The sequence below is a fragment of the Lepidothrix coronata genome, unplaced genomic scaffold (genome assembly GCF_001604755.1).
Source record: "Lepidothrix coronata isolate B3197 unplaced genomic scaffold, Lepidothrix_coronata-1.0 Scaffold5, whole genome shotgun sequence".
Taxonomy (NCBI): domain Eukaryota; kingdom Metazoa; phylum Chordata; class Aves; order Passeriformes; family Pipridae; genus Lepidothrix; species Lepidothrix coronata.
Genome location: NW_016690185.1, coordinates 10,745,738 through 10,763,131, shown reverse-complemented (window position 1 = coordinate 10,763,131; position 17,394 = coordinate 10,745,738). Strand labels below are relative to the sequence as shown.

The following is a 17,394-nucleotide window of genomic DNA, read 5'->3' as shown; positions in this document are numbered from 1 at the left end:
AATCACTCAGTTCACCATCTGATATATACACTTTTGTCATTATCCGGTAATTGCTTGCTTTGTTTCTTTACTGCTCTACGCATCTCTTTTTTTCCTATTCAGTCCCTGAAACAGTTGCCTGCCTCACTCAGTCCAAAGGAGCAAAATCCTAATGGGAAGAAATAAAAAAAAAAGGGCAAGTTCTTATTTAATTTTGCGGTGTAATTAGGTGTTCTGGTGAAACAAATAACTATTTACAGAGAACTAGCACATAGCAATGTGTGAGGTGAAACTATTTCATCAAGAGAGAAATATAGTAGTTACTGTTATTTGAAAGAATGCTGAAAATGTTAAAAGCCTAAAAATATTAAAATTTTTGTGCAGTGGCTAGATAACTTTATCCCTCTCATAAATACAGACCTTTACAGCATGTGATTGCTTTTGCTATTCCCATAATCAATTTGACTGAAATAGCTCTCTGCAAGCTACCTTTATTCATGTACAAGTGCTGTGGCTACAAGTTGCTTCTGTTCATCTATGTTTCTGTATCAAATATAGGTTCTGGAAATCTCCTATTATACTATCATTGCCTCATGTTTCTGTGTGCCTGTGAAGTGCACGTCAGTTGCTCTCTGACTGCCTTCCACAAATTAGCCACCAACTCCTTTGATATTTGACATAAAAGATAATTCTGGCTATGCTCAGAATGTTTTCTGCTCATAGTATATGCATTGAAGAGCTGAGATCCTCATTATGACTCAGGCTGGAGAGCTTCCTTTACCTTAAAATCCCATTTTTAAATGTTCTCTCTGTTTTCTTTGAAAATTTGCATGCAGTACCTCATAGTGAGAATTTCTCTGCAACAACTGGCAGAGTTCACAAAGGGAATAAAACTTTCCACTCCTCTGCTACAATTCTCTCTTTCTAGAATTCTGCCAGGTGCATGCAGTTCATCTGATGGGCAGATGAGTGCCTCTGAGCATTTTCATGGAACTGGGTCGAAGAGCTAATTAAGGTATGGAGTTCTTTATATTTAACAAATGTCTTGCACATGTCTAAACTAGTTTTATTGAATACCAAATGGCCTACAGTCCTGACCTGTTGGCTTGAGCCATAGACACAGATCAAAAGGTGAAAGACAGAGGAAGGAAGAGTAGTAAATAAAAAGGAATGAAAAACAAGGAATGTGAGTCAGGAATAAATGGGGATATAGTCTGAAGGTGCACATAGCTCTCACAAGGGCATAAGCTTTCTGATGGCAGCACAAGAATTTATGGTGGCAGAGGTCTCTACATAAAGTCATAAGATGGCAAAACACAGATCTCAGATAAAGTGTAGCACAGTTCCACAGAAAGTCTAACCCTTCTACTCAGTAATTTACTTATTTTTCTTACCTCTTGCATAGCATCATTTGCAAGAACCTTGGCTTCCTTGGCAACTCTTTCAGCTTCGTCTGTGTTATCCTTGATGTTAGTATAAGCATTGAAAGCACGTGTGGCATTGAAAGAGAGGTTTTTGGCTTCAGTAAGGATTCTGTTGGGATGGGAAAAGTAAACACAGCATTAAACTGCTATCAGAGCTCAACAGAACATAGTATCCTACTTTTTCAAACCAAACAGCCTGTATTTCTAAGGTGTTTCTTTAGAGAGCAATGCTACACTTGGGATTTCAGGAGTTCTGGCCTCATGTGTTTAATAGAATTCACATTTTATCTGTGCAGAAAGACATAAAGAACAATGTTCGCTTAAAGAGGAGGTTCTGTGAGATAAAAATAGACCAGACACTGAGAAAAGATAGCACTGTGCTTAACACTCTGATACAAGTAACATATTCACAACGTGGGTTTGTAGCCACATAGCCATGTGTTGAGCCAGGCAACTATGAAATTTGCACTGCATGAACATGAAGGATCATGACAGACATGTTTTAAAAGTAGAATCTCTGAACAACTAATTTCTTGGTCTGGCTGCCAAACACAGAACTGCCAGTTTTAAAGGAGATCTCACCATCTAAACCAAATCCTAAATGCTAATTTTGCTGAACAAAATGAAAAACATAAATAATAATGCTTCATATTGAATGGGATGTTCAATTGACATGTTCTAATAACTATAATTATATTAAAAGGTAATTATAAACAGTTAATATTTCCTGGTGCAGGGACAGATCTCAGTTAACCTCCTTCTAGGGGAATTTCTAGTCAGCGGGTTGGGGAAATAACTTTTCTTGCACTCTGTATGATATATTCAAACATTTTCAAGGAAGAATTACTACACCTACAGAATTAACTTGAAAACCACCATCTCAGTATATACTATGACTGATGGCTATGATGCTTTTACTGAATAAAGTGTAAATGTGCTAAAATCTCCACTTGAACTGGGTAAGCATGGATTTGAACTTGGATTTTTGCCTTTCTGGGAGATGCTTGAGCCATCAAGGTGTATGGCAACATAAGAGAGACAGGGATTACTTCTGCTGGACCTGTTTAAGCTTGTACAAAATAGTTATTGATAAAGTGTGTGTTGAAAAAAAGACAAATTCATCCTGGTAATTAATCTGTTCACTGGAGAACTAGGACAGCTGGGCTCTGATCTTGGCATCAATTACATACTGATTTCTACAAAATGCCACAGGGAAGAAAGTGGACAGAAAGTATAATCCCTGGACTCCACATGTAGTTAATAGGGGGATAGAGTCCCTCTAGGTTACTGCAGAAATGGTATGACTGAGCTGCCTCAGCATCACTCCTGGAAAAGCATATCTCCTTCCTCACCTACAGATGGAACTCACTAGGCTACTATAAGTTTCTATGATGCTCTGTTAGAGAAATGTGCAGCCCAGAATGGCTATCTAGCAAGTAGCTCAAGTACTACTAAGAAATATGGTTCAAATCCCTTCTGGTTAGGAGGGAACCAAACTGAATTTGCCAAATACCAATGATGTTTACTCAGGAGCAGGCAATTAGCCATAAGGGAGAAGCCTATACTAATACCTTTTTGTATACAGAAAAAATAACAACAATTTTTTTCTAGGTTAAACTAATGACCTGTTCCGTGTTCTAACACTCAAGAGAACATCTTCACCATCAATCAGTATGCTGTTTGAGTTCTCAGGGGGGTGACTGTAGAGAAAGGGCTCTGCCTCAATTTCTCCTGTAAGATGAAATGGTATTTTACAGCAAATTTAGTAGCATCTGAAAGACACTCAAGCGTCACTTGTGAAGATAGATACAGTTTTCAATTCCTAAGACTGATAGACACTGTATATGCCTGTAAAGTATACCTGTTTATTGCCAGTGGATGAAGTAAACAGCTTTATCCTGACGCAGGACTTCACAGCACCATGGTATTTGTCCTTTGAAGCTACATATCTATCTGACCACATCAGAAACATAAACTTTAAACATCCTGCTTTTAGACATAATTTTTAATGTCCTTGATTCTGCACTTTTTATTGTGTATTTTGAAAAACTGAGGTTGATGTCTGGATCAGACAGAGGTATTCATGGTACTGTTATACCACAGTGAATGTGACTTTAAACACTATCCTAAGCTCCTTAAGGCCAACCTGTCAATCTTCATTAAGACAGAAGCACAGACATGCACCCATAAAAAAGTGTATTTAGAATAGTTAAAAAGCTCTATCTCAAAATATATCTTGCCAGCATTTGATTAAGGAGGCATAATATTTTTTTTTCTACTTTTTCTCTACTTCTTAGTTCCTTCGTTCCAACTTTCCGTGTATTTGGATTTTTATATATGGTTGGATGTGATACAAAAGCCACACTTTTCTAGAAACAGTGTCCTTCAAATCCTTTTTAGTAAGGATATCACAGCTATCATTCTTTTATGCACTCCTCAAAACATACGTTAGACTGAATATCTAGACTAGTGTGATGCTGTAAATGAAGCCAGTAATTTTACAAGTATCACACACTTTATCAGAGACAATTCTCTGCCTTTTCCTCAGAATTACAGATGCTGGCAAGAAAAAAATGTGTTAAGGGTCTGCTCACAAGTTTTTGGGATACGTAAGTCTTCATACAGATTTAAAAGATGTAAGCAGCAAAAAAGTAGCACATTGTTGATGTTCATGTCTAAAGAAAAATCTTTTTTTTTTTTTTTCATGCAGTGCTTTTATAAAATAATAAAACTCTGAAGCTATGCTGGGGAAAGGTCCAAGAGGCAGAATATCCACAATCTATTTCTCAGTATTACTATTGCAAATTACACTTACTATTTATGTCTTGCTTTCCTAAATGCAATAAACCAAAAGATGCCCCCAAAATCCCAACAACCCAAACCAAAAAAACCCCAACTTCTTATCTTATATTCTTTCCAGGAAACTATTTTGATGATGAGTTATAAAGTATCATTCTTCTGAAAGGGTTGTGGTCATATAAATGAAGGGCATTCTAATTATCAATTATATTTAGGAATGTGACAGTGGTAAACCGAAACTGAAGAAACTGAAGTTTCTGTACATAGGTTTAAGCATTTTGGTCCAGAGAACGTTTTGGGAGAACGTTTTGAAACCACTAGAGGAATCACTGTCCATCACTTCATGATAAGTCCTTCACGTAATGATAAGTGTCTCATACCAAAACAGTCATCTTAAAAAGAAAAATACTCCTGGTTTTTAACAAATTTATATGAAAACATATAGTGAGATCTCTAAGAAGAATTTCTATATTTTTCACATCAACACAGCAGTAAGCATATGATAAATTAAACCGTGTAATGAGTGCATCTGAGGGCACTGCTTGCACTTCATGAAGCCTATAAGATGTATGAAAACATTTACACACAAATTGACCAACTGGATAGTTGTATATTTGTACAGAACAGTAGTTATTTGTATACTTCCAGTGCCAGATGTTGAAGTCGGAGAAGAAAGCCCTTCAACTTCCAGTAAGCAATTCTGCAAACCTGCTTCATGATTTTATCATCACCAGTGAACGTTTGCCTTACCCATCTAGAACTGCAGATGATTCATTCAACTGGGCTGCATGGTTCTCAGCTTGCAATACTTTTTCTGGAAGCATCCTGTCACGAATTTCTTGTGATAAGTCATCTATTTTATCTTTCAGCTGATCAGACATTGGCTGTATCTTATCTGCAACACCTTCTACATACTGAAAATGACAAAAGAAAGACCTTTAAATTGCTGAATGCAAGCACTCTGTAGCCCTATATATATATATGTAATTGGTTTTTTTCCTTGTGAGGTATTATCTCAACTTACCCATGCATTAAAACTTCAGGAAACTAAGAGTAACAGAAATGGCTGGACTGGAAAGCAGAAAGGAGATAAACAATATTCCAAGAGCTACATGCCTCTCTAGAGCTTAGTAGAAGCTTCTATTTTACAATTAAAGAGCTGCACAGTTTAAAAGCTCATAAACTCTAATTTGCTTTTGTTTCCTAAATGTAGATGCATATGCAGTTGCTATGCTCCACAATAATAACTAATAAATGACAGAAATTTCATGTTTCAGGACCCTTTGAGTGACTACAATCTATTTTTGCTTATTAAAGCATACTAGTAAGAACTGTACTTTATAAAGACCTGCCAATAAGCAGTCTCAAATTGTTTCCTTTCCCATTTCTCCAAAAAGCATTTTTCCATTCATTATAACAAGTTGCAATGCAAGCTGAAAATATATTCAGAACCAATGATACTTTAAGGTACTTTTTTTTGTAGCTAAGGCACTGATCTCAAACACTTGATAAAACTTTTAAGGCAGAATTTTCAAAAATGTTATGTAAAATCAGAGTGCAATCCTCTCCTCTCCCTGATCTATCTAGACTTAAAATTGTGGCCACAGGCAATAAATTATTTCTGAAGTTTCTTTCTGATATGCATACACAGTTTTTGTGCAGATAAATCTACATCTAGATTACAGTCAAAGCAAGATTATGAATGGGTCTGCTACATCTGCAATTCTAAAGATTAAGTCAATACTACAATCAGAATACCATATTCATAAAAGCAGGCAGAGTCCATGAAAAATTATGAGCTAGCTCTTTATGTATTTCAACGAATCACTCAAATCTCCAAGTTAATAATTTTTATATAACAGACTAGCTTTTCTGCCATACAGCAATTGAAAAATGAGTTCTTCCAAATCAAATACTCCGACATTGATAAATACAATGAAAAATCAGGTGTTACTTTAATTATATATTTTGCTTCCATAATGATGCTTTGTTGTACTAATTCTCAGATAAAGATGATAAAGCACTCACCTCTACAGCTATGCTGATGTCATTTGCAAGTTCATCGGCTTCATTAAGGACATCATTCCCTTCCTGAAGAGTCTTTTCAACATCTTGTCTGCCATCTTCTACAGCTTGCTTCTTTTTCTATAGGATGTGTTCACACAAAGAAAAACACAAGTTGTTTATTAGAACAGGAATGCCAGTTCAAATGCCAGCATTTTGTCACCATGCCACAATACCCCTTCTGGAATTCTCTGAGCTCTCAGAGCAAAGACAGTAATAACAATAAAGAACATGTAATGTAAGGTATCTTTTCTTTGTCTGTCTATCCCCAGTTTTGTATCGTCCTCCCACATGGTAAAGTTTTTGACGTAACTGACTGAAGTATTATGGCAAAATTAATAAGAAATAAGTTATAAGTCCTAAACTTTACACATATATGTAAGTACCTCATTTTGAAAATCACCTCCTCTGACTATAAAGGAAAAATTTATCTGCTGCTTTCCTACTCACATCCATTGGTACTTCACTACTACTGAATGCAAAAATAAAAGCTTTGGAGTAACCTTTGGAGTAACTACTGCATACTGTGTAGTAAAGATTGACTTCTAAATAAGGAACTGGCAATTTCCTATATAAGATCCATTGAGTATCACAGATTACTTTGACAGGAGACCATGGTAGTGATGTGGGCAAGACTGCTGGAAAAAATGCCTTCAGGCACTCTATTACTGTGATGCAGAGAATATTTTAAAAACTGAGATAACAGGTAATTTCTTCAACCTTTGTCCATCCATCTTTGGGAAGGAAATGCACAGAGCAGAGATCACCTAACTTCTTCACATCACTGTATTTCCTTAATTCAATCAAGCCCAGAAATCTCTTCTGAGAACAGAGGTCTCAGAACTCTAACCTCATACTGTACTGGAGCTGAAAGCTCATCGAGATACAAACACAGTTGAAACATTTATCTTCATTAGGTTGACTCGGCTCTTTATGTCTCGGTTAAATGCTTGTTAATGTGCATTATAATATACTCTTTAAGTCTCTGCAATTTAAAGTAAATCACAAGCAGACCCCTCTTCTATGAGTGAGATCATTTATAACAGCTACTAACTACAGAGGATAGAGTTTGATTTATTACTCTGTAATATCCACATACCCCCTTCAGTCTCCTTCACAGGGGTTGGAGAGGGAGATGAAAGTGTAAGTTTTCTAGAAGCAAATACATGACAGCAAAGATTTTAACTGAACTTCTATTTAAATATTGAGCATATGATTTGATTTTTACATGACTATTTATACTGAGATGAATTTAGTTTCCCCCAGCATAATAAATCCAATGAACCTTCCACATAACATTTATTTCAGTAAAGCTGGGGAGTAATTCTACTTTTAAAAGCCAAGGCATTCTCTCATGTTCCCTTTAAATTACATCAGATACAGTTATATTTTAATAATATTTTTGCTTATGTTTTTGTTTCAAGATTTAATCATGCAAAGGTTCAAACTTTAATCAGAATCCAAGTAATCAAGGATAAAACTTGTCAGCACTCACCTCTAGCATGGTCATATTTTTTTGGTTGACTGCAGATAAACGATCAGCCTCCCAAATTTTACTTGCAGCTTCTCGTAGCAGATCTTGAGCATCATTGATTTTGGTGTGGTAGTTTGCTAGCTTGTCCTGGACCTCATTTTTGAGATCTTCATTTTTCTCACTGGGTCCACCAAATAATTTCTTCACCTTGTCCAAAAGATCTTCTGCATTCCTGCAGTACAACACCACCCATGCAGATACCAAGTTCATATTCATATTTCAATAATCTGAATAGTCTTAATAATAGGCAAATGAAATAGACTTCTAAATTAAATCTCAATGTAATTTTCCAGAGGACACATATTTAATAAAGTGAAGTGAAAGTTGTTCTTAAGCCCTTTCTTAAAGGAGGTTTTTAAATGCCACTGAGGTCCTATTTATTCAAATATCCACCACTGAATACGATCTTTAAGGTTTGGTTTTTTTTTTGTTTTGGGTTTTTTTTGGGGGGGGTTAAACTGCCATTCTTGAGATCTCACTAGCAAAGTCAGGTTTGCTGAAACATTTCAACTTCTCAAAAAGGTTTCATTCATTCACATTAATGTGACACGTGACACAAAGTAGTTTCCTACCTATACCTGAGCAGTATATGTAGATATGCCTGATTTCAAGTTTTCTTTGAGCAGACAACTGCTTTAGACTAGACAGTCAAAAATTATAAATATTTTCTGGTGAAATAAAGAAAAAACCAGGATCCTTGGATTTATGACTTCCAGTAGCCAAAAATTTTGCTTATCTAAATAAATTCTGGGATATTTTTCCTGGACTGGAGTACTTGTGATAGCAGGCCATGGGATCAGTTTCATTAATGTAATACCACTGTGTTAATGCAATGATATGTCAAGGACAGAAAACAAAAAAGAGGCATTTCAGGCAGTTCCAAAACGATGTTTTGGAGATAAGAAAAATCCTAAGTAAACAGGAATCTGTAGGATAGATAATAACTACAGAAGAAATTTATCAGACTTCCTCCTAGAACAGATTAAGTTTTTCTTCTGGTTTCATTATGACCAAGTGTGGAAAATAAGAACTGTATTTTTTGAAAAACACTGCAGTTTGGCCTGCCTGTAGTCCATTCATTAGGGAATCTTCTAAAAATAAACACATAAATAAACACACACCAAAAATATCTGAAAAGTGGAAAAGGTATGCTGACACTAGACATAATTTAGATGAAGGAGCTGAACTGAAGCAAAGGAAAGTAAACTTGTTATTTTAGCTTTCGGATTTTCTGAGATGGATTGTTTTGTTCCCCTGTCTGTTCTGGCTTTGGTTCTGACAAAAAAAAAATATTCAAACTGTGAATTTGCAACTTCTGAGGATAAAATATATAATAAAAAACTAAATCCCAGTATTGACACCCTGTCTTAGAAGAAGTGTAGAAAGGAATTCAAGATTTCTCCCATACGTCCTCCAACATTCTTTGTATAAGAAGCTCCTCTCTTACATTTTTACACATTTGCCAGAAATTTTGATACCCTTACGACTCTGCAGTAGTGGAGAAACATTACAAGACAGATGGATTTCCTTTTTATTCCCTTGTCTCATAGCACAGTTCAAACTCTACTTATCCATCCAATAGTCTACCATAAAATTCTTCCTTGGATCTAAAGATAACACTTCCATATTGATCTGTTGTGCATTTTTCCCTCTGCCCTTTCTAATGAAGTATGAGGCAAGGTGTTCCATGTAATCCCTTGCTTTAGGTACCAGAATTACTGTGTGACTGGACTGCATCACATTTCTTGAAATACTCTCTTGGACATTTAAGCTGTGCTACTTTCACTGGATACTGTCCTAGAAAAAAAATAAAACTATACAAAATGCTTGAATTGTTAGAAGAAACAGTCACAGATCTGCCCAACACCTGGAATGCTGTATGGTCTGGATCCTCAAAAATGAGTGCAAGGGAACAAAAAAGATTAGAAACTGATGACAAAATGACTAAAAACCACTGGCAACTGTATATGAGAGCCTAAGTATGATAGAATTGTCTTACATGGAGAAGAAATAAGGATTGTCACATCATGAATAGCATGGATAAGGTGATCAACTGTTCAATGTCTCTCCAAAATCAAAAATGAAAATATTAGGAAGCAATGTCAAAACACAGGAGGTGTATCTTAAAACACTGTATGGCTGAGTTATGCAATTCATTCTTACAAGAAACCAAGTGATAGAAGTTCACAGAGGCTCAAAAGCCATCAGACAAATTCATGGAAGAAAAAGTCACACAAAAATAAAGCTATTCAACATACTAAATAGAAAGATAGAATTCTGGCTCACAGCATCCCTTGATGCCAACTCAGTGGCATCTGAGAAAATATGTAGTAACGTTATAAAATATTGAAAGATTAATTTCTTAAGTGTGAAAAGCAGGGCAGTTCAGAACAGCAACTGGTGTGTTTCTAACATGCTCTTTTTAGAGAAAAATTATTGACTAATGTGCCATTCCAGTACACTTAGGCAATCAGATTACAGGCTGGATTTGAAAAGTTTGAAGGAAACTAATGGAGAAAATGCATATGTAAGAGAAGTTGTGCCATCTATGAAAGCAAGAAACTTTACTTTATTTGTCTTCTTTATTTAACTTTTGATAATTCACTGAAAACATAGGAGAGGATCCCCTGAATCTTGTCATTCTGTTCTTGGTCAGAATTCTGAAAAGAGAATACAATCACTGCCAAAAGACATCTCAGCAAAGAGTACACATGATTAACTACTTCAAAGTGATCATGAGACTTGCAAGACCCTTAATTTATTCAAAAGTAAATGTTTCTAAATGAGTCTGTAGAAAATACATGAACATACCAATCCACACACATGCATGCATACCTACAGAGTTCTAAGAACGATTAATTTTTCTTCCTTTTTCCTTGAAGAATGTATCCTATCCACTATCTTACTACATTATTTAAACAGTTCGAAAACATTTTTCTTTAAAAGGCAGAAAACTATCTAGGGTCCTTTCCTTCCTACCCTGTAATCCACAGTGACTAATTTTGTTTCAGTTGAATTCACTGCCAAAATTTCTTGGATCTCAATGACTGCCTATAAAGAGATAACCATATCCTTAAGATAAACCATACAACTTTTATTGAAATCAATGAGCATTTTCATGTATCTCTTAGTATAAAATGTATTCCTTTATCAAGAAATTTATACACCTGCTTTGGACATTTCAGAAGCAACGGAAGAGAAAGAAGTTTTTTCCCTCAAAAAAGCCCTGCTGCATTTTCTACTTTAGTTATTGGGTTAGAATAGGAAATGATTTCATGGTAGGCTGACAGTTCATGTTGGCTGTAGTATTTGAGAACTAAAAATGCCTTGTCAGAAAGGCTCTTATCCAGCCTGTCCTAAAATTGCAGGCAGCGCTTTAAAAGGTCTGGCTAAATTTTTCTCATCTCTACTTTTTCCTAGTTGATTTCTGTGCGTGAGTAGAGAAGGCATAGAAGAGGTTCAGTGGCATCAGATGAAAATGCAATAAAACATTGCTGAAAAATAAGTTTGCAATATACTCTTTCTCAAGAGAACAGAAAGCAGAGCCATCAGCATTATGGGAAGAAATACTGTACTGGCGGGATTTCCAGAAAATAATCTGATTTATAAAGTCTAAGATAGCCAGTGCAAATCTGATTGTATACTGCTTGGAATTCTTAGCTAATCTTGTATTCTGTTTACGTCTCCTTAAAGTATGCACACACCTGATAACTGACATTTTCAGGCCAGAATAACTCTATCCCAGAGAGTTTTCTGAGCCATCACAACTTCAGTGGACCAGGTAGCTCCTCAGCTGGATTCTCTGCTAGTTGTTTACTCTGGTGAAGTGCTAAGCAAAGTCTAGCTCTAGAAATATGCCTGGTCTGACTCATACAGAAGTAAAAGATTACCAGAACTTTAATGTCAAGCCAAGTATTTTTCTGGATCAGTTTTTAGCATTTTGCAAAATGTTTATAAACAGCTGCAAATATAATTGTACATATAATTATTATTATTATTTTTAGAGGTAACTAAATAACCAAACCCTGGTTTGGTTAAACTTCTGAACTGTGCCACAGAGATGGGATATTCTGATCTGTAATATTCTATACATGGCAAAATACATCCTTTTGAATGTCTACTCTGTTGGACAAACTTTGAAGACAGATACTTTTATGAGACCAACTAGTTTTCCAGAAAAAAACCCCAAGCTTCTAGACAAGCTTTTTAGTACAAAAGCCATTCATTAGGTCTGAAGTAGAAGCTAAAACCAAACTGAGAAAAATTGCTTAGAATTCAACTAGAAATGTTGCTGGTACCTGGGGAACAAAGTAATTTCCTAGGGATTGTATTCCACATATGTAAGCATTTCCAAAAATGCAAATGCTACCTTAACAGATTTGAAACATTAGACTTTGCCTTCCATCACATTTTTGTAAGCCCCATCTCAAAAACTTGATCGGAAAAGATGACAATCACATTTATAAGAGTCAGATATTATTACTAGGAGGTGGAAGACTGAGGTCCCTCTACTTACTTTAATTCATCTTGAGCTATTCTTTCTTGCATATTGAGCTCTCTATTTCTCATCTCTATGATTATTCTTTCAGCCTCCCTCTGCAGTTCTGGAAGACTCTTCTCCAAGGTCTCATCTTGAGTTCTGAGTGTCTCATTCAGTTTTATAGCATCTTCATTTGCAGCTGCAGGAGACCAAAAATATTTATGTAGGGAATTAGTAATTAACAACAGAGTGGCTTTAAGTATCTGCCCATCAACTCTATCAGCAAGTGGAATGCAACTTGCACTGCTTATTCCTGACGTGAATTATAAAGGATGGTTAATCCAATGATCAGTAACAAATGAGAAAGTGATATATGTTTCATCAAACCTATTATTACAGTTCATTTTTAAACACAGTAATTAAAGTGAAGAAGTCTCTATATCCAGGATAAGAAATACATTGCTCCCCTTCTCCTCCTCCTGAAAGAAAGAATTTGCACTGAATCTTCAAAAGAGCAGAAGATAATCTGCTATATTGCTCAGAGATTTAAGGAGCAGGCAGTACAAGCAATGAAAATTAGATTTAAATTACTTTTGGAGAACTTCAATGTGTGTCACTTTTAGCATTCAGACTTAGTACTAAGAAGAATAAACAATTGCGAAATCTTGGAAAATGAAGGAGAGAGGAGTGAAAGACACCTACAGATGTCTAAACCCACTCATATTTAGAACCAGATACCCAGAAATGGAAGAGTACGAAGTTTGGAATATATGAAGGTATACTGTAAACACATTATATATTTGGAACAGCTGAATTATTCCTGCGTGATAAAGCTGTATACATGGCATCATATTCAAGGACTGTCTAAAATCTTTCTGCCATAGCACACCACAATACATTAGAATATACACTTTCAGAAGCAACTAGGTCATTTATCAATTCCATCTTCAATTTTAAAAAGTATTGTTGTCCTATCATAGGTACAGAGCTCCCAAGTAACTGATTTCTACAAAATGGCACCATTCATGGTCACATGGGTATTTCTGAATATTTTAAATTAAGTCTTTAATTGCAGAAAGTAAAATTGGTCTTTCAAACTTTGAATTTCATCTACGCATTGCATAGGTTCGGAGACAATTAGGAAGAAAATTATTATCTAATGATGTCTTTGATTAGCTGGTGAGATTTGTGTCTTTAATCAAGTGTGTGGGGTAGTGAGGTCTGGAAAAGACTTTGCTCAAATGAATTGTGGATCACTTCTGCGTACTTAGTATCATTACTGAGTTACCTCAGGCAAGGAATAGATACATATTAATTTTTTAATTCTGGAATAAATAAATGGGAATTTAACCTCCGTGAATATTTACCTTAAAAGAGAAAATGGATATGTTACCTAAGCCTTCCTTAGTTCAGGAAAATTTATACCTAGTGTAATCCTTCCTCCGCATTCTCCTCTTCTCCTAAAAATCTTTTTTTTGGCGTCTTGGTATACTGAAACTATCAGAGTCTCAGAGTCCAGTGGTGGTAAAAGATTTGTGGGCACTGACACAGACAAATGTAAGCAAGTGCAAAGCAGGGAAGTTCCATAGTTAAGGGGGAAAACCAGTTACAGATACTCAGAAGTTCAGAAAGTCAGCAATCAGTTCAGTAGAAATGGATCAACGATCAGAGTATGGTAATTAGAAGAAATCACTACAAACTGCTCACATTTAATAAGGAGTTTTGTCAGCTAGATAAAAGACATGAATGAGAAAACATAGCTGTGTTATGAATCTCCAATGGCACCCAACTGTGAAAAAAAGTTATTAGGACGTTATTAGGAGAGCTGACAAAGGCAGGTTTTACTACTGCTGAAGAACAAGACACTGAAGAAACCTCTTTGCTTGCTTTTTACCTGTGGTCAGGAAACATGGACATAATTTTGAACAGAGGAAGGGAAATTACATGAAGATGAGTAGGAGATTTGGGACAATATTCTTTTCTGTGTTTCAGTCTAGAAAGAAAGGGGCCAAAGAGGAATATGATTCCTCTCTACAATCATAGTTGGGTGTGGGAGAAGGAAGAGAAGTACTAGGGAGAGGAAAAAAAAATCTATCTGAACTAAAGGACAAAGAACCCATGATGATAAACTAAACATGAATATTTTTTGCTAGAAACATGAAGGACTGTAGTTATGAAGAGTACTGAAACTGCCTCCTCTTCAGACTGTGTGTATTCATGGAAACTACTTTGAAGGTGAGGCTTAGAAAGTTTACGGTAACAGGCGAGTGGATGCCTTAACCCAGAAGGTATCTTTCAGTCCTGTGTTCTTGTATTTCATGTATTCTTAGAATGTTAACATGGCCACTAGGCAAATACATTGATTTTAAAGTCTTTGCCTACTTCTAAGATACTGCATAAATTTATTTCACCACCTCAATGTTTTCTAACCCTGTATTTCCTACTGTTAAAACTGCTCGAGGAAATTTTTGTTTAGTTCCAAATACTGGGCATAAACTTTGTTGAATAAAAGAATTGGGTTTGCTCTTGTCATTTCAAATTCATCTTGAAATATGAGGAGCAAGGTTTTTTAGTTTAAAAAAAATTCTTGAAAACTTCCTCACTTTTTCTTGTTGCTTTTTCCACATTTTTTTCATGTCAAAGCTACAAGTCCTAAAGATACCCTAAATTACTGTTCAGTTTAGCTCCAGGGCATGAATGGTTATGTGTTACATGAAAGGTAATATAAAATGTATTTTATAGTACTTGGACAAAAGTGAAAGCTTTCCCTTTCAATGAAATGGGCCCTCAGAAGCATAGCTACTGAAATCAGTACTGCAGTGAAACTTTTAAGGAGGAAAGAACTGTTAAGTATTTTTCAAAGAAAAAAACCTGCCTGTAATTGCCAATTACTTTCATATTTTTCAGCCATTATCATATTTAACAGCTTCTCAAAGGTCTTGCTTCTCAAAGCCATCTGCAGTATTTTTTCTCTTAAGTATTTACTGCAGTGTAAGTGCAGTGGATCAGTCTGTGGAAGAGAGAGAGAGGGCTTGGCTCCATGCCACTGCTTAGGTAGGGTTAAGAGTCACTCGCAAATACCAAGCAGCAGATGTTCCTTAACAGGAAGTAGTAGTACATTTTTGAAGTAATGTTGGGGAATTAAGATGAAGTGTTAATGTACCAAGTGCTAAAATTACATCAAATTTCTTTACCAATACATATTTTTGACTGCTTTGAAAATAAACAAAAGCTAAGCCCTGTTAGTTACTTCATCATAATACCTCTTCAAATGACTGCAAATATCCTGAAGAAACATACTCAGTATTCTGTCTTTGTTCATATTTACTAATACCCTAACTGTTTATATAAAATGCATATACAGATTTGAAAAAAAATCTGAAGATAGTTTACTGCATTTTCTTCACTCGACATTTAAAGCATATGACATTTCTCAGTGAATAAAATCTTCCTCACGGTCTCTGACCCTCTTCCACCATTGTCCAGTTTTTCCTGAGAAACAACCAGCAATATTTCTTTTTCCAATACCTTCGGCAGCTTGGAGAATGCCTTTGACAAACTGTCCAAGAGATTTTGCTCTGTCATTAGTCCTCTCAGCATCCTGCCTGGTCTGCTCACCATCTGCTGTCACCTTGGTAGCCTGGTGATCCAAATTCAGGAGAAATATAATTAATGAACAGGACAGGGGTGTACTATGTTATATTCCTAATGGCTGAATCTATATACAAAACTTTCCTCAGGCCAGAGGCAATCAACAAAGTATTGATCAGATGCATGGGAAATTACATGCTCTGTTCAAGAACACAAATTTTATTACCTTTTCCTTTAAATGGAAATTGAAAGGCTTTTATTTTAGGTTCCTAGAAACCCACATGTGTGCAAAGCACACAGAGGTAGACAGGATGAAATTATCCACTGAATTTGCTTAAAGAAATGTTGTTTGGAACCTTTTAATAGATTCTTCAGGGAATATTTTCCATAGTTCCGCAACTGCGTACTTTTCGACTGACAAAGTGCAGCAGGTACCATGACCTCTTTTCTTCTTCCCTGGAGGTGTTCTCAAAGAGACAGTTCATGACAATAAGCAAGAAGAACTTTAAATCAGTAATTAATTAAAACAAGAAAATGGGAGAAAAAAAATAGTAGTTTTTTTCAGCTCTAATGCTTGAAGGTGCTTGTTTATCGGGGTGCTTAGTAAAATTTTAGCTGTGTGTAACTAAATGCTTTATAATTTTATTGCATCACAGCAGCAGCAGGAAGACAGACATCTGCTGCAGACCTGAGAAAAAATGCTGAGGAAAGGAGTCATCTTAGCTCTCAAGGTCCCAATTTACAAAAGGGACCCACTTTTATTATAAAGAAGATGACCACTTCAGGCAACAAAGCTTGTGGAACTGTACTGTAAAGCAAGCAGGCAAACAAACCCCCCAACCAACCAACAAACAAAAACCCCCAGCACCCTAGCTTTTTTCTTTGGGGATTGCCTTCCCAAGAAACAACTTGAAGTAGGGCATTATGCTCTCTTCTGTCTCTGTGAAATGGCTAGGAGGTCAATTTTTCAAAATTGAGCTTAGGTTTTCCCTGACTTGAACTGCACAAAATGTTTCTCTGCTACAACAACACCATCCCTCTCCCCCCTCTCCATTTCAATAATAATCTAAGAGAAATAGTAGCACTTAAACACATTTATTTTTGCCTGATTAGCTTCTAGATGGAAACCCTCAAGATGCATCAGGACATCTGGGTTTCTGAAAGGAAATCCCTGGGATTATCATACCACTCACAATTTTGGGCTACATAAGAGTTGTTACACTGAAAGCAATTTATATGAAAATGGTTCAGGTAAATAGAATATACAAGAAGAGTTAAGAAGCAATGCAGACCAGGGAAAGTTTGTTCTACTTCATCCCTACATCGGTAGAAAAACATGTATTTTTACATTTATACAGCTTTAATCATACTATTGATTACTTCCTCTAAGATTTACAACCCCCTTTTATCTGCCTGGATACAGAACTAAAATACTCTCCCAGTGAGCTGTAAGAGGCAATGGGATAGGAAAAAGGCAAAAATTCAAAACAGTCTTGATGGACCACTGCTCTAACACTGCTTGG

The 17,394-nt window shown here is 35.9% G+C and overlaps 1 protein-coding gene across 2 annotated transcripts in view; it reads right to left on the bottom strand.

Annotated features, from left to right (window-relative positions):
- The window catches only part of LAMA2 (laminin subunit alpha 2), a 275,996-nt gene that overhangs the window by 68,669 nt on the left and 189,933 nt on the right, over positions 1-17,394 (bottom strand). For both annotated transcript variants that reach the window (XM_017829004.1, XM_017828999.1), the window contains exons 34-39: positions 15,809-15,920; positions 12,317-12,479; positions 7,762-7,972; positions 6,231-6,347; positions 4,953-5,116; positions 1,374-1,512 (exon numbers count right to left, since the gene is read on the bottom strand). In XM_017829004.1, coding sequence (XP_017684493.1) covers positions 1,374-1,512; positions 4,953-5,116; positions 6,231-6,347; positions 7,762-7,972; positions 12,317-12,479; positions 15,809-15,920 — 906 coding nt within the window. The remainder of the gene's footprint in view (positions 1-1,373; positions 1,513-4,952; positions 5,117-6,230; positions 6,348-7,761; positions 7,973-12,316; positions 12,480-15,808; positions 15,921-17,394) is intronic.